The 17,662-nt window shown below is 40.9% G+C and overlaps 2 protein-coding genes across 3 annotated transcripts; both read left to right on the forward strand.

The window, feature by feature from the left end:
• The first annotated feature begins 1,016 nt into the window (after positions 1 to 1,016).
• Positions 1,017 to 9,525, forward strand: LOC111857472 (synaptobrevin homolog YKT6-like). Of its 2 annotated transcripts, none has more exons than XM_023838378.2 (8): positions 1,017 to 1,247; positions 2,373 to 2,522; positions 2,612 to 2,694; positions 5,043 to 5,143; positions 5,335 to 5,439; positions 5,552 to 5,617; positions 5,978 to 6,079; positions 6,758 to 9,525. In XM_023838378.2, exons 2-8 carry the CDS (start codon positions 2,419 to 2,421, stop codon positions 6,791 to 6,793), a joined length of 597 nt encoding a protein of 198 aa, XP_023694146.1. In that variant the 5' UTR covers positions 1,017 to 1,247; positions 2,373 to 2,418; the 3' UTR covers positions 6,794 to 9,525. The 2 variants fall into 2 exon arrangements, with proteins under 2 accessions (XP_023694146.1, XP_023694145.1); XM_023838377.2 differs by lacking the exon at positions 1,017 to 1,247 and adding an exon at positions 1,697 to 2,048.
• Positions 9,526 to 10,993: 1,468 nt separating this feature from the next.
• On the forward strand, positions 10,994 to 17,546 carry LOC140581455 (uncharacterized). The gene is made up of 5 exons (XM_072704075.1): positions 10,994 to 11,151; positions 12,307 to 12,358; positions 13,699 to 13,767; positions 16,809 to 16,893; positions 17,084 to 17,546. Exons 1-5 carry the CDS (start codon positions 11,083 to 11,085, stop codon positions 17,136 to 17,138), a joined length of 330 nt encoding a protein of 109 aa, XP_072560176.1. The 5' UTR covers positions 10,994 to 11,082; the 3' UTR covers positions 17,139 to 17,546.
• Positions 17,547 to 17,662: the final 116 nt, after the last annotated feature.

Here is a 17,662-nt window from a genome sequence, read left to right on the forward strand (position 1 = left end):
TCGATCATTACTTCCCAACAATATGGTTGTGGGGAAAAAGCATAATCTCATAATTTCTATATATTCATTTAAAAAGTAGTCAATATAATTTTTCATTTGATGAGCGAACTTGGTGATCATTAAAACTGTAGCAGGAGCACCAAAAGAGGACATGTTGTAGACAGAAACGGTCTCACTCATTGGCTGCTTTACAGGTACGGCATGCTCATTGGCTGCTTTATAAGGTACGGCATGCTCATTGGCTGCTTTATAAGGTACGGCCTGCTCGTTGGCTGCTTTATAAGGTACAGTCGACTCCTTTAAACAGCGACTGTCGTTGCTGCAGCTAAATATATACAGAAATCAGACAGGGTCAAGAGGTTCAGTTACTGTGCAGATACTAAGATGTGTGATTTAAGCGATTTTAAACACTGATTTGGTGTCATTATTCATGCTAGAAGTATTGTTCCACTGTTTCAGAAACATTATAATTATCAGTCAGTATTATTAATCTGTATTGTTGTATTTCCAGCTTCGTTGTTCATTCGCTTTTGTTTTGTAAGTTCCTTTAGTAATGAATTGCAGCTGAGGATTTTGTAATTTTAATGCTATTCCTTTTTCTATAGGCTATTTATAGCAAGGCATATATCCCCGCTACTTCTTATTTCACAACCTGTCACAACCATTCTGTTTACTGATGCTTCAACCTCGCTTGTTGCGGTTGCCATGCCAAAACCTTTGAATCGGTTGCTCTGGAAATGTGTAATTCCTGAATTTTGTCAAACAGAATAATTCAAATTAGCTGGCAATTAACAAAGGCCAGTGTTGGACATGATCAATACACAAATAAAAGTAGCTACTCATAATTTTGCTGCCCAAGTTAACATGCGAATCATAAGTGAAATTCAGCAGTTAAGAAATGTTCATTAGCTGGTGTTAAATAATTTAAAGTTGCATAATACAATAATGAAAGCAAGAATTAAATTATTTGAGAGCATATTGTTTGCTTCTGTCTGCCTGCTTGCCTGCCTGCATTCAATTCAATTTACTGTAGCTTTTGCGGGGACTGACCCGTATTTTCTCATTTATTTACTCATTGCTTTTGAACTGAACACGACAACTGGAACAATATGTTTCTAGTCGGTACATTTTTACTGTTGGACAGGAGACAATGACGTGATTCCGTTACAATCTGTCTGACGTCTTTTTCCTGTTGAACCGTTTTCTGTTAAAATAAAAGTCGAGAAGATAATCCGATTGTATTTCAGGTACGTAAAATTGAATTACGTTGTTTTCTAAGGAGCGATTTCTTTAAGAAAATGTATTTGACGAGCGTTTCACTTATGTAGAAGCTCATATACATAAAACGCGAAATTTTGTTAGGTAGTCAGGCTATTTAGAATTTTTAAATAAATAGAAATTGAATCCATTGTCACACCGTCATGTTTAATGTTACAGAAAAAAACACCACTCTTATTGTGAGACTCTAGATTCTAGTTAAAAGTTAATAACTTTTAGGTTTTTGAAGTAGTCAGATAAATTTGGAATTATCGTTTAAGTGGTAAGGAAATTGTTCTGTATTTTTCAAAACATCAGGAAATGTATGACAGGTAGTTTTCATAATTAATGACAGGTGGGTGTGTGCATAATACAGTTGATTCCCAGTATTTACTATATAAAAATAATCAGAACATGTGCGCAGATGAATTAATGTAAAGCTTAGCACATCGGGGAAAATCCCCCCCGCACCAAAAATAAAAACACAAACAAAAAAAGTGACTATATTAGTGGTATAACTTCAGTGAGCGGTTTATTTGTGTTTCGTACGAACGACAACAGGTCATTTCTCGGCAAAACTTTTATTCTGAAACATTTCCAGCAGGGCGCCTAAGGGATTAGGATTTCAACGTTACCGCTGTCAATGATCTTTTCTCATTTTAGTTCCCGTTTACGTCTTGGTCTTTTGGGGTTTGGTTAGTCTGGTATTTGGGTACTTGCTCATATCGATTGAAGTGACATGTCTACCAAATATACAAGATAGAAACGCACTCTGTTAGAATAACTGTCAGGTAATTACTATTAATCGCGCTTGCTTGTACATATGAATTATTAAGTTCTTGTGCTTTTGCTAGCTGTCACACAATATATTTTGAATTATCTTGCTACCAGGGATAGATCTGTAGTGTTCAAAAATAGGAATGAAATCGGCTGAGCATTTGCGTGATCTTCTGAAATGCAGATTAAAGTTGAAGGCAGAGTTTCTAAGCTATGCTTTTTGTAAGCTGCCTAGCCTAGTAGATGATGGTGGCTTCACCCACCACAATGAGCTATATGGCAGATGACAGACACCATCCGGTGAAGTGGCAGTCATGGTTTTTCACTCTGACACCCAGGTCAGACCGCACTCTCGGGGTGTTTCAGCGAGTCTCCGACACCGACATGAAGCTCTTCAGCCTCAGCATCCTTTATAAAGACACGGGCAAGGCTGTCCTTCTTAAAGCAGCCTATGACTTGTCCTCCTTCGGTTTTTTCCAGAAATCCAGGTGTGTTTCCCTGCGGTTTAACGAGGCTGGTCATTACCTATGTTGTGCTGGCGGATTGTGCGCACCGTGACTTTCCTTTCGCCCTGTAGTGTGCAGGAGTTCATGACATTCACCAGCGCCCTGGTGGTAGAGCGCAGCTCACACGGGAGTCGGGCTTCTGTCACGGAGCAAGGTGGGTTTAAGACATCCAGCTTGGTTACAGCTATGAAACTGGAGAGGGGTGTGGGAAATTTCAATTCAGTTTATTTTTATACAGCCCCATTTCACTGCAGAGTCACTCCAAGGTGCTTTACATGGGTGTGTTGTGATACAACATCATTAGGATGGAATGACGGAAAAATAGGAAAAAGGGAAAGCAAAGAAATGAAAGAAAGAGAGGCAGATGACAACGAAGGAGAGGAAACAAAAACTTCCAAGTAAGGAGAAAGAAAACCTCTGGGGGTCCAGGGTAAACTGGCTGCCCCCCCCCCCCACTGAAGCAGGACTCCAGCTCAGATGGTGCCCATCCCAGCACCATCTGGACATGAAGGAAGGAAGGCAGAGAGGAATGTGCAGACACTCGTAATGCTGTCATACCCAGCACTCCACACCCCAGTGTACCTGAAGATACAACTGTATTCAAACATGTCCAGGTAATCCCAGTGCTTCTTGCAGAAGAACTGGCTCCGTGCTGGCAAACCATCTTTCAGCATTCAAACATTATAAAGAGAGAAAAAGAGTGGGCTTGCTTGCTAAAGGGAAGGTGCAAACTGTGGTAAGTGTCAAAGCCAAAGTCCATCATTGAGTCAGTTGTCCCCGCTGGTCTGTGTAGGGTGCAGATTGAAGTCTGCACCCACGATGCTACAGTTTGTAAGTCACATCCACGATGTCACCCCTCCATGGGACTGAAGCAGGACTCCAGCTCAGATGGTGCCCATCCCAGCACCATCTGGACATGAAGGAAGGAAGGCAGAGAGGAATGTGCAGACACTCGTAACGCTGTCATACCCAGCACTCCACACCCCAGTGTACCTGAAGATACAACTGTATTCAAACATGTCCAGGTAATCCCAGTGCTTCTTGCAGAAGAACTGGCTCCGTGCTGGCAAACAATCTTTCAGCTCTCCATAGACAACCATGCTATTCATGCAACATGAAAAACATCTTACATCATCCCACTTAGAAACCACAGCCCAAGGAGCCCAGTGATTATGGTGCGCTGGGGCTGCCGTCGGGTGTAATGAAATCCTTGGAGTGAATTCTGATTCATCACCTCTGGACCGAAATATGCAGCAGTTGGGATCCACTTCAGGTCTCTTGGAGGGTCATTAGTGCTGAGGACGCGGTAGTTTCTGATTCAGCATGTTTCAAAAACACTGGGACCCAACATCCACACCAGAGCACTGTTTTTGGGTTTATTGCTATTCAGTGTTGTTCAGTCTAAAGTCTAATATATCGACATGTTAAACATAACTTGTCATCTTATTTGTATGTTCACATTTAATTTATTTAGCAGGTGCTTTTTTCCAAAGCAACACACATTTCTTGGAAAAGCAAAGTCAGCCAGTTTCTGGAACATTTGGGATTAAGCGCCTTACTCATGCTTTGCCTCCATTGGGATTTGAACCGGTGACCTTTGATCACAGGTATAGGACCCTAAGCAGCTGAGGCCTGCACCCATATGATGTCTATTCCATCATGACTGAGGTTGACCATGAATCGGGTCACTATTGTTATTTCGACTGTATACACAGACATAGACTTTGCTTGCTGTAATGCACAACAATTATTTGTAGATTAAGATCCTTTGAAGTGTGCAATCAAGTCCTTTTTCTGTTTTTCACATTTATTGTCCAGAGCTTCATTTAATACTGTGCTCCAAGCTGGTATAGATGTTCTCTGTTGTGCTTAAAATCAAGGTGGCTGTGTCTGCCCTTAGATCTTGGGCAAGCCTCTAGAGCAGGGGGTATCAAACTCCAGTCCTGGGGAGCAGGAGCCCTGCACATTTTTGAGTTTCCCCTCATTTAACACGCCTGATTCAACTCCTTGCAGCTCCTTGTGCTAATTATCACACAGCTCTTGAGCTGAATCATTAGTGGTGGAACAGGGAAAGAACTGAGCTACACTAGGCTCTGGTCCTAAAAGACTGGAGTTTGACACCCTGCTCTAGAGAAGTGCTTTCTGGAGGCCTCCCTGAAGAGCATGAAGAGACCTGTGTGAGATATTTCTTCAGACCTCACACATATCAGGTTAAGCCTTTGAACAGACACTTTGCATGGGCCAGACTCAGTAGTTTGAAAAAACCCTTCTTTTAAGAGGTACTCGTTCGTAAACCTTGACTGCAAGTCATATAAATTAAGTTTCATAGTCTGGTATATGAAAATGTGGCTGCCACAGGGCAAGTGCAATAGAGGTTTAGGTGTAGGGGTGTAATATTTGGGTTGGTGTAATTTGTCGGATATGTGTATGATGTGGTTTGGCTTTGCAGAAACAGGCCTTCCAGCTGCTGATTTTAATCAGTAACACCCCCCTCTCTCCCAGAATACCTGTGTCACGTGTACGTGCGGAACGACTGCCTCAGCGGAGTCGTCATCGCAGACAGCGAGTATCCTCAGCGTGTGAGCTTCACCCTGCTCGATAAGGTGTGTCTCTCCTTGCGCTAAATAAGCGACAGAGTAATATTGTGATTCTGTGTCATACCCCTACCTACCCATGATGTTTTTGGAAATTTTTGAAAAGAATTGTAAGAATTTAAATACTTTGGATGAGTTTAGTTTATGGGTAGTTGCAATATTTATTTGTTTCTTTGTGTATTGTATGCACTTACCTGTAGGTGCTGGATGAGTTCACCACGCAGGTAGACAGCTTAGACTGGCCAACCGGATCCCCAGACACAATTCGATATGCAGCTCTGGACAGTTATCTTGCAAAATACCAAGTGAGTGTCTGGCTGCCAGCCTTCGGCAGCGACATTCTGGGCTGTGTTGACTGTTGGATAAGCACTGCTTCGTCAGTAGGTATCAGCTGACTAACTGATTGGCTCTCTGTAGAATCCCCGGGAGGCTGATGCGTTAACTAAAGTGCAAGCTGAGTTGGATGAAACCAAAGTAATTCTGGTGAGAATCCTGATTTATTGTTTTTACTTTGTAATATATGAAAGTAAAATATAAAGGTTGTTTAAAATTTAAGTGAATTAGATGGCTAAACGGCATTGTTAATTCATCACACACAGTTCCTGGTAAGTGGCATTGAATGAAAGATTTGTCAGTTCATTCGGGTTGGGACAGAGAGCCATCATCTCAAAGTGCTGCTTTGGTTGTTAGCGTGCAGACGGTCTAAGCTCCTGCTGGGTGGACACTGGCTTCCTCCCCCTCTTCAGATGAAATGTTACAGGCAGCACTGCTTCCTGTGTTTCTGACACGGTCGGACGCCAGCTTCTCGTGGAACCCCTCTGAATGGCTCTCCTCTCCTGGCAGAACAAGACGATGGACTCACTGCTGGAGAGAGGAGAGAAGCTGGATGATCTGGTGGCCAAATCAGAGCATTTGGGATCCCAGTCGAAAGCCTTCTATAAGACGGTGGGTGCGGCCCTGGGGCTCCTGATGCTATGGCCCAGCCAGGCCTCCTTTGGGACCCTTTTTATTTAACTTATGAGTGCCTCCCTTCCTCTGTGTGCTCTTGATATCAAGATATTGAAATATTTTATGTACTCTCTGAGTTCAGAACCTAATTACATTTTTCCAGCTACCCTGAAGCACATTGTACAGTATCTGGACTAATAAACATTTAAGAGTCATAATCTGGAATCATAATGGAACACTGGTTGTCAAATAACGCGGCACTTTAAATGACTGGAGTCTCCCCCTTTGGGTTTGTCCCCAAAGGGGGAATGTTCCTCTTCTTTCCCCCGTGTGTTTTGGGTATTTCATGCACAGATTACATTCATTTATGAAAGACAAAGGGTCAGTCTGGGCAACAATGAGCTTAGCGTAACAGCTCTAGCATTTCCTCTCATTTTTTGTGTGTGGAACTTTGATCCTGAAAAAACTGGTAGATTTGAGCTATTTTAAGATGGCCAGAACCAAATCATTAAATCAAATGCAGATTTTCTGAATAAGCAAGCATTTCAGTGCACCTTTGCATATGACCAGTTTAAATCTTGAATCTTGTGCATGGTAGTATTTAGTGGAAATAGCTATTTAGGATGGTGTTACTAGTGTTTGCCCCAATACCTCAAACCCCTTCATTTTCTGCAGGCCAAGAAGCACAACTCATGCTGTAAAATGATGTGATGCTGCATTGGGGCTCCTCCTTTATCCACGGAAGGGCTGCAGACGAGAGCTGTGACTGAGATCGAATATTGTCAGGCGTTTGCTGATGCCCTTCCAAAGGCACCTGGCAAGTGATGGGTGGCGGGGTGGGGGGGGGGTTTCAGCTAATATTTTAATTAGTAAAACAATTCAGAATGATTCTCTTCTGGATTCTTTCATATTTGTGTTTTTTTTTTTTAGTTTTGAACAATTTCTGAAATATAAGAATATCGTCTGTTTCTCCTTTAGTGGACTTTTATGGGTGTTGTGGTGTTAATTAAAATTTTGCTGTTTAGCTGCTGTTCAACCTGAAGCCTTAAAATGTTCCTCTTATTCCACTGTAATAAGCTAACCATGTGTTAGCCTGGCGCAGTTGCCTGAGTACTTCTAAACTGTTGTTAATTGCTGTACCTGCAGATGGCGCCATAGCCCCATCTGACGCCTGTGTTTTCTGCAGTATCTCTGCATTCTGGTGTCATTCAGTGGTCATTTGTACATGTGCTCTGACGTTTGCACTGGCATTCCAGTGTAAAGCACAGATGTCAGGATTAAGGCGTGTGTTTTCCACTGTAATCCAGCATTTCTCAATTTTCAGCAGGGTACAGCTTCCGTAATCATTCTTCTGACTGCAGTAAAAGCAGTCATTTGAAATGCACTAAAAATAAAATAATTGTTTGCTTTGGCAGGGTGGTTTATTATCATCAGCAGGTTTCTTAATGCAGAGTGTATTCTTGGGGTCATACTGCTTTGAAACATTCCGAGTGCAGAGTATTCACCTGCTGAATCAATATTTATTTATTAAAAGTAATTGCTCTCTATAAACCATTATTTCCTAACCCAGTCCTTGGTGACCCCTAAACAGTCCATATTTTTGCTCTCTCTCAGCTCTCACCACACCTATAGCAGGTAGTCTGTGTTCCTGATTGGCTGGGAGCTAGGAGGGAGCAAAATTGTGGACTGTCTGGGAGTCCCTTGGGACTGGATTGGGTAACACTGCTATTGAATACATAGTCGTCCATCTGGGGGAATCTAGGTAGCACATCCCTCTGCGGATATCTTGTCTGGGATTTCCCTTGGATCCTGCTTTAGTTACTACCAAAGGTCTTTGCTCTGTTTGTGGGGCCTGTCTTTCCTATGATGCTGCTTCCTTCCTCTGCAGTGGTTTTCATGAGCCCTGGTTCTTTACTGTTACATGGGAGATGGTGCAGTGATACTGAAATAACTTTGTATTTAGTAATGCGCTGATATTTTTTCAGTATTCCAGTTATGTAACTACTGTCAGAAAAAAAGGGTACAGGCCCTAGTACAGTTTTGTTCTCCAAGGTACAAACAACATTAACGTACCCTCAGTGGCACAAAAAATGTTCCTCTGAGTCTATTTCTGTACCTCAAATTAGACTAAAAGGTAGTACATTTACCTACAGTTAGGGTACAATTGGCAGATCCTTGAGGGTACAGCCCCAGTGACAATTAACTGTACCCCCAAATTGGTACTTTTATTATTATTATTTCTATTTATTTATTTATTTATTTATTTTCTGACAGTGAATGGTGATTCAAATGCTTGTATTACTCCAAGCTTCTTGTCTACAATTTTTGTAGAGAACAGGACAGGGGTCTCCAACTCCGGTCCTGGAGAGCTACTATCCAGTAGGTTTTCTATCCTACCTGATTTCTGGAGAGCCACAGATGTTCGCAGATAAATACCAGGAACAGGTGTGGCTCATCAGAAGCCAGGTCGCATACTGGTGAACAGTGAACCTACTGGATAGTAGCTCTCCAGGACCAGAGTTGGAGACTCCTGGGCCAGAATGACTTTGATTAAGAGGACCTATAAACCATTGGCATCTATGCAGGTTATTACATACTGTAATTAGCTCATGTATGTGAATTACATGGGTTGCAACAATGTCATGTCCAGGTGTGAATCCTTAGAGTCTTATGAATGCAAACTGTAATGTTGAAATTGTCTTTACCTGGAAACCTTCGTACACCTTTTGCTCAACAACCTGCTACAGGAACTTACGGTATTGATTTCAGCTAGATACTGTTAAGTTGTGTAAATCACTACTAAACAGTATTGTAGCTAATATTTTAAGGTATATTTAAAACACCTTGACGTACAGATGTCTATAGAATTGGTATTCTGTTAAATGATGTATATAGGGAAGTTAAAATACATTTTAAAATGTTTTTTTGTGATTTATCTGTGTGTCGTCAATGCACTTTTGATCTTGATCTGTAATATTGTGGTCTATCTATTATTTGTCTTTTGCTTTTGTTCCCAGCAGACCAAACATTAAATATATTGTTGTTTTTCATTTTTTGGCCTTGATGGAGCGCAGTTGTGTGCTTTGGTTTAATACCTTTCCACGTGCCTTTGGAGTTTGTCTCTTAGCTGCCTTTTTGCTGAAACCTGGAACTCTTAAGAATAGCTTTATAAATACTGTGAACGTTTCACTTTGCAACATTTCATGAATTTAATATCTACCAATTGAGACTACTGTGGTAATAAAAACGCAGTACACACCTTTTCATCAATCCTTTAGCCTTGTAATTCGTAATCTGAATAAAATGTCACACTGTAGACTGAGGTGATATTGATGTACTGAGATTTTTTGGTTCTGTGTAACAGTGAATAGTTTGTTGGAGTTGATTGAATGCTCCCTTAAGTGGTCTTTGAGTTTCCAATAAAATCTGGTTTGAATAGTAAAGTATTTGTGTCCAATCTCTTCTTTCAACTTTAAATTTGTTACAATAGGCAACTTGATAACATAATGGTGGTACTAAAGTAAGTGTTGCCTATACACATGTTAATTTCAGATTGTTTAAAAATATTGGTAACACTGTAACTTTCATTAGTATTGTTTTGCACATTAAGTATTAGACCTACAGTATGATAATCCGACTGCTGTATCTGAGTACATCACTGTCAATAACTTCGACACAAGAGTAAACATTTGGACGCTCAGTGCATATATATAAACGTTTTTAAACCCATTTAAGCAAAATTAACGCAAAAAAAATACATTTTTGAAAATACAACAAAAATATTAAAAAAGGGCTAAAATGTAAAAAATGTTCTCCAGTCTGTCATTGTTCAAGTTAGTGCGAATTGTTACCCTGTTTGGTTATCTAGCTCTGGTTCCTGTGTTGGTCTTTTCCCCTAGTTGTTACCTTTTAATATCTTTGTACTTAGTATTTGTTTCTACCATTTGCTTTTGACCCAACGTGGACCTTTTATTTTGTGCTTTTTCCCCAGTGTGTTCTGTTTAATTTCAATAAACCCTTGTTTGTCTCAGAGCCGCAAGTGGATCGTCACCTTCTTCCTGCCTGCACCATGGCCTGCATCTGTGCCACAGTTTGTCACTGCATCCAGAAATGCAGGATGAAACTCTACCATGCAAAGAAGAATCCATGTCTAAACATGATCCAGAAGCACTGCTGAATTCTCTGGGCTCGAAGCAAAATGGAGAACTCTCCTGTGGTATCACAAATGAAAATTTAGAATTCTTTTTGGAAATCGTGGATGCTACGTCCTCTGAGCTAAAGAGGAGAGGGGCCATCGAACTTGTTATCAGTTCAAAAGCCAGCATCCGTGATGGTATGGGGCTGCATTAGTGCCCATGGCTTGGGTAGCTTGCACATCTGGGAAGGCAACATTAATACTGAATGATATATACAGGTTTTGGAGCAACATATGCTGCCATCCAGATAACATCTTTTTCAGAGAAGGTCTTGTATATTTCTGAAAGACAGTGCCAAACCGCATTCTTCACGCATTACAACAGCATGACTCCATCGTAGAAGAGTCTAGTGCTAGACCGGCCTGCCTACAGTCCAGACCTGTCACACATTGAAGACATTCAACGCATCATGAAGCAAAAAACAAAAATGACAAAGGAGACAAAGACTATACCCCCGAGGATTTTAGCCCCGATGTCAATCTTCCTTCAAAAAAGTAAAAACACATGCCCCTGATCTTTTCAGTAGCTAGACCCCCCAGCCCAAATAGGGGTTTATATGATTCATTGTAAATCATGGCATTCTGTTTTTATTTACACTTTACGCAGCATACCAACTTTGTTGGAAACAGGGCTGTATGACGAGTATTGCTCATACGGATGTTTATCAACAGAAGCCCGGCCTCTGTGGGGTTTTCTTGTATGGATCTGACGTAGTCGTCCTTGTTTTGCATATAGACAGATATACTGTACACCTGATGAATGCCTTGAAGCGGCGATGATCCGAGCTGCGTCTCACCGCGGAAAATGTGGAAAGTAGCAGGAAACCGGACTGATGAGCTGTGGTTCCGAGAAATCAGTGGGAATACTTCTCAGGTATGCCAAGGAACTGTTTAAAAATCGTCTTGTTTATGTTTAGTGACCGTGAATAAGTTGAAAATGTTCATGTCTCTTTGCGTTATTGTTATTGTATTGTTACAAAGGACAATACTAAAGACCTAATAACTTAATTAACTCGCGTTAAAGGACTAGTTATTTTTCGTTAAATGTAATATTATTTTTGTAACTTTTCTGTATTAATAATGAAAAATAACTGGATCGAGTTTCTTTTAATAAGAAACATATAAGCGTACGCGTAGTATATAGGCTAAACAACGCATTTCTTACAGCAAGTTACTATTTTCTTTAAAAGTTCAGACATCATTAGTCCTATATAGACTACTATATTCCTCTTAAACACAGGTTCAGCAACAGATATTGTTAGTAAATGGCAAGGATTGATATGAGAAAAGCGTTGATCTATGTTATGAGCACAAAGATTTGGTTTACACGTTACAATTAGGACGAAAAATACACCGCCGAATGGATTTGACTTAAATTTATTACGCCTATAAAAGTTGTTTTGCAAAGTTTTTTTTAGATTAATTGAATCGAAAGAAAATGAAGCATTTACAAAACGATCATAATAATCGCATCATAACCATACTGGTTTTACCTATGGCTGTAGGCCTATGCTGTAAACTCTAATATATACCCCGAAGCCCTATAGAAGACCTGGTAGATAAACGTAAATATCCAAAAATTCGTTTTCGATTCGATTTTGATTATCTATTAGCTGATGGAGCAATTTTAACGTATAAATTTAAGATGGTCCACAAGACAGCTGCCATGTTTTTTTTTTTGCCTCCATAAACCAAATAGCTGGAACTAGTATGAACTTGCACGTGAGAGCAGACAGTCACTGAATGTAGATAAGTAAGGCATGAGACATTCAAAACATGCTCTGACAAGAATATACAATCATGTTTCTATTAAACCTGTTCTTCTGGTCAGTAAAATGAGTATTTGGCTTGCTAACTGTTCATCACACTGTTTGAGTGCTGGGGGTACCGTGGGGGTGTCACTCTAAAATACTATGCTGGAAAGAGGAGGCAGCTCTGACCATGGATTTTTGTGACCATGGTCGGGCTGCTTCTCATAGATGTTGACTGACTGTCTGCCTGTACGGGCCTGTGTGCCGCTGTCTTTCAGAGGGCTATTCTGGAGCAGCTCGGACTCTCCTTTGCTGTAGCGCACAGTAATGGTGAGTGCCCACACACTCCATCAGGGCTTGACCCTCAGCTCACCTAGATCCCTGACTGTATCAGTCCTCATGGGAGTGTTTCCGGCTCAGGAACCAGAAAGGAATGCTCCCTGGCTTTTCTGTTATGTAAGCAGGAGGAAAGATGGGGTGCTTGAGGCCTGGGAGTACTACTTGAGAGATTTCCCTGTACGTATGATGGGCATGATGGACTAGCGACTGATTTTAGAGGTCCTGTAAGTGATGGACAAGTGACTGATTTCAAAGGTCCTGTAAGTGATGGACAAGTGACTGATTTCAAAGGTCCTGTAAGTGATGGACAAGTGACTGATTTCAAAGGTCCTGTAAGTGATGGACAAGTGACTGATTTCAAAGGTCCTGTAAGTGATGGACAAGTGACTGATTTCAAAGGTCCTGTAAGTGGTGGACAATTGACTGATTTCATAGGTCCTGTAAGTGATGGACAAGTGACTGATTTCAAAGGTCCTGTAAGTGATGGACAAGTGACTGATTTCAAAGGTCCTATAAGTGATGGACAAGTGACTGATTTCAAAGGTCCTGTAAGTGGTGGACAATTGGCTGATTTCAAAGGTCCTGTAAGTGATGGACAAGTGACTGATTTCAAAGGTCCTGTAAGTGGTGGACAATTGACTGATTTCAAAGGTCCTGTAAGTGATGGACAAGTGACTGATTTCAAAGGTCCTGTAAGTTATGGACAAGTGACTGATTTCAAAGGTCCTGTAAGTGATGGACAAGTGACTGATTTCGAAGGTCCTGTAAGTGATGGACAAGTGACTGATTTCAAAGGTCCTGTAAGTGATGGACAAGTGACTGATTTCAAAGGTCCTGTAAGTGATGGACTAGTGACTGATTTCAAAGGTCCTGTAAGTGATGTTACACATTTGTTTATTTTGCTAGCACCAGCCACTAAAAGCTACATATTAATAATAATAATAATAGTAATCAAATTTAAAAATATATTTACATATGTGTAATTGGTGGCTAGCTGGCCAACTGTACAAGGTTAATACCAAGATAAAATATAGTAGGTAAAATTATTAAAATGCTGAATGTATGTTGTATCCTGACATTAGGATCTTTTGACACTTCCTGGACTCAACCGTTGCATATCACGGAGGACGGTCATCAGTCATTTTTGTCCAGTTCTCACTTTTTGAATATAATGCAAGGAATTCACATTGAACAAATTCAAAGCAGGAAGTGTATAAAGGATTCCTTCAGTTGTATATACATATATACAAAAGGCATACATCTTGCAACCACATCTGATTGGCCTAGTCCAGTGGTCAGGATGTCTCACCCAATCATGTTTTTCTGACTAGGCTCCCAACCCGGCCCAGGTACCCTTACGGCAGCCCCTCCGACACAGAAGACTAGTGGTATAGTCCCAGGTGAGTGGCTTTGACATTCCGCAGTACCTCATAGAAGCCCACTGTTGGCAATTTCAGGGGACTTATACAGGCGGTTCCTGGGTCCAATTTACAATCAACTCATACAAACGAACGGACTGCCATAAAGCCTATTATATTCAAATTTTGAGTTGAATACAATAGTTCATAATAACGAACACACGCACTACTTTGGGATGCTCATGAAAACATTGCACGGCTTCAGAGATTCGTTAGCTTGATGTACAACATATTACTGTATGTATTTACTTTTATTGACTGTTTTATTGACTGTTATGATTATTAAAATATATTACCAATGTTCCGACTTACCTACAGATGTGACTTAAAGACAGACTTAGGGAATGGACCTCATTTGTAACCTTGGGACTGCGTGTAGTCAGAGTTGTTTATTGTTTATGTTATTCGTTTACTGTGGTAAGAGTCTGTACAAATTGACTCTTGGTGAACATATTCCAAAAAATGTGCACTACTCTTTTATAGAAATTATGTTTCGATAGCAAGGGTTAACCCCCTTTTAATGTAAATGTTGCTACATTGAAATGCAAATGACAATCATGCATACATATATTTTCATTGAAAATGACATTAGTGATGTGGCCGTGTACAGTGACTCAGTGCGTAGCTTTAATAGCTCACATACAATGGGCTGGGTTTTGAATCCTGCCTCCCCGCTTTGTTCTCCCCATTTTATGTGGGTTTCCTCCCATAGTCCAAAGACATGCAGTTAAGCAAACTAGTTTGTCTGTGATGGGCTGGTATGGCACCCACGGTGTGCCCCGCCCCCTTACGGCCTGAGCTGCCTGGGAGGGGTATCAGGCAACCCTGTCCAGGATAAGCGATTAGAAAATGGATTACATGAGAAATATACTAATAATATTCACAATGTAAATTTAACTTTAGGCTTAAATATAACTTGGACAGAAGTCGTTCCTGGTAAATGAAGGGCATTTTTCCATAAAATACGGTATCTTCCTTTTTTTGGTGTTATTGCATGAAACTGCCTTTAAGTATCAGTCAGTTTCAGTCCCCCTACCATAGAGGTCTATAGTATGGCTGTAGTGCTTGAAAAAATAGCCATTTAAACATGCGTCTGTCCATCCCAGAAGCATATGAAGCTGAGTCTTTGTGCCAGTTGCTTACTTTGAGGAGACAAAAAAGTAACACTTTACTTGTGTGGACACAAATAATGTAGTATTATGCTATTACTTATGTATTAATGAACCACAAGTTAAGCGTTAGTTACAAACTGATCTCATGTTTGTTCATCACTAATGAATTGTCATACATCTTATCTCGAGCACATACTATATGTTACTATATCTGTTCATTCTGTAAACCTTTATGAACTACAGAAGGAACCACCGTAGGAAGTACGACTGTAGGAACAAATAATGAATAACATGTAAAATACTGATCTTGTGTTTGTTCACCATTAATGAATTCTGACGCATCATTTATTCCAAGCAGTTACTATATTTTTACTATACATTTCTGTAAATCTTAGTGAATTACTGAAGGAACTACTGAAAGGACTACTAAGGAACTATTGAAGGAACAAGTCATGAATAACACTCATGTTATGTTTATTCATCATTAATGAATCATGACACATCCTTCATCTTAAGTAACTTTATGATTTGTTCATGACTTGTACTTCAGTAGTAATTGAGTTATTACTAAGCATTTGTGTTCCTTCAAGTAAAGCGTCACCGAAAAGGCCAATCGTGTGTCATTTTTCTCCCTGGTAAAATAAACAGGCTGGATAAACACGCTTCCCCCACCTCCCCACAACCCTGGCCTATGGTTTTTGATCTGCCCTAAGCCTCTGCCCACCCGCGCGTCTAGCTGTGCATGTCTCTGTTGTCATCGGAACCCTAGTGTGGCTCCACGTGGGGCTTCACACTGACCCGAGTGATGATTCATTGTCACAGGCTTCCTCTCGCCCACGTTATGCTGTCCGTAGTCGGCAAATTGGAAACAGTCCTTAGTTTGCTGTTTGCCTTGACAATGGGGCCTGAAGTAAACATTAGCCGGTGCCCGATGAAACTCAGGCCTTCTCACACTATTTTAGCATTGTCGCTAGCATAAGAATGTTTGCTGTTGGCCTCTGCGAGCCAGGCTAAGTCTGCCTGTTTTCAAACAGACAGCGAAGCCCTTTCAGCTGTGATGATACAATGACAGTCTGACAAATCAGTTCAAGGGGAAGCTGAACTTTTGTAGACTTGGCAAACAGCTGAATTTGCACACTGCCGTGGGTGTTTCCATTTCAAAGGGAAAGGTTATGGCGATTTTGCTGACTGGCAGATGATTTAGATACTATGTCACATTTCGAAAGGAGCGTTATTGACATGTAGTATACAGGAACATTTAATCAATGCCCTCAGTGAAGTTTTCACTAAATTTTATCTTTTAAATTTTGTCATTTTGTCATAGTTGCTATGTTACCATTATCTTCTGCTCATTGGTTTACTCTGGTCTTGTCGACCTTTTACTTACTTTGCATGTGGCTATATGCTTTATATACTTATATTATATTATATTTATATACTAATACTCCTTATTTTTAGCTACTTTTTCTGAATCATTTGCAGAATCTGCTGAATGAATTTTTAATGTGTCTGACCATGTCTAAAACCATGCCAGGACTCGCTGAGTCGGCTTTTCTGTTATAAACTGTTGCGCTTGTTAAACGCAGGTGTCGGGGTAACATGGCGTCGGGGTAACATGAAATAGCAAATAGTAAAACTCTTCAACCCTGCATTTCATGAATTTCGCATGCGAGCTAACTTATATCAGCATTTACTTTGTCCTGGATCACTGTGGAAACGTTACCCGTTTATGAGTTAATGAATTAAATGTATATTTGCAAAAAGCAGTTGTACTCAAAAGAAGCATTATTTTCAGGGAGATCTTCCTTGTAGCGAAAATGCATGTTATTAGCCTTCAAATGACTCATTCTGTGTTACACTGGAAGTTGGCTGTTGCCATAATGCCCGCCTGAAGGACACGTTTCTGTGCAGGCCTGATCGCAGCTGGGCTGTTCATCCTCTTCCTTTTGGGTCTGTATGCATTGCTGTGGAGGTGCATGGTGTCCCAGCCTAGCAGGTAAGATGAGGCAGCCTCCCACACAAACACAATCAGGGGCCTTTTTTTTTTTAATGAAACATACAAATTAAAAACGTGGGCTCCTGTGTTGCACAGACTTTATCTCAGATCTGTGATCACATGGGTGGATTTACTTTGTGGCGCATATATGTAAATCCTGGTAAACTGGAACTGCCTTGTCACCTCACAGGAGACAGAGGAAAGAGAGGGCAAGGGCCCGTGGAAAGCCGGACCCGGTGTGTTGAAAGGCAGAGCCGTGTCAAAGGAAGGGATCCTGGATGGTATCTCAAGCCTGGGCTTGGAGCAGCGTAATGAAATGGAGAGCTTGCTTGCCTGACCAAGAGTCATGAGGGTCTGCTAGGGAACTGTGGTGCGGCTTGGGATTACAAGAGCCCTTGTCTAATGTAGATAGATAGACAGATCATAGACCGATCTCATAGCCACGGAAAGCGTTACAGGCACCGTGGGGCAGGGCCGGCCCGCCAAGTTAGGTGACATAGATGGTTAAGCGTCAGCAGAATGTCGTCTGGGGCCCAGAACACCCAAGGCCTTGGGGTGTAAATGGACCCAATCTTGCTGTGTACAGTAGGTGTTTTGGTCTTTACAGTAAGTGCTACATTTCGATGAGAAATTAAATAAAGAACTTAAAGGAAGTTTGTACAATGTATATTATATCTATAAAGAAAATTTGTGCCGTCAATTTGATTTTCAGTCAGTTTCTAGTAAAAATAAACATTTTGTAGCCTGTTTAAGGAACGATCGTTCCAAG

Source organism: Paramormyrops kingsleyae, chromosome 2 (assembly GCF_048594095.1).
Source record: "Paramormyrops kingsleyae isolate MSU_618 chromosome 2, PKINGS_0.4, whole genome shotgun sequence".
Classification (NCBI taxonomy): Eukaryota; Metazoa; Chordata; class Actinopteri; order Osteoglossiformes; family Mormyridae; genus Paramormyrops; species Paramormyrops kingsleyae.

Coding starts and splice junctions, on each gene's coding strand:
- LOC111857472 (XM_023838378.2), top strand. CDS start 2,419: ATGAAGCTCTTCAGCCTCAGCATCCTTTATAAAGACACGGGCAAGGCT. Junction 5,440..5,551: donor GTTATCTTGCAAAATACCAA/GTGAGTGTCTGG, acceptor GGCTCTCTGTAG/AATCCCCGGGAGGCTGATGC. Junction 5,618..5,977: donor ATGAAACCAAAGTAATTCTG/GTGAGAATCCTG, acceptor CTCTCCTGGCAG/AACAAGACGATGGACTCACT.
- LOC140581455 (XM_072704075.1), top strand. CDS start 11,083: ATGTGGAAAGTAGCAGGAAACCGGACTGATGAGCTGTGGTTCCGAGAA. Junction 11,152..12,306: donor TCAGTGGGAATACTTCTCAG/GTATGCCAAGGA, acceptor GCTGTCTTTCAG/AGGGCTATTCTGGAGCAGCT. Junction 16,894..17,083: donor ATGGTGTCCCAGCCTAGCAG/GTAAGATGAGGC, acceptor GTCACCTCACAG/GAGACAGAGGAAAGAGAGGG.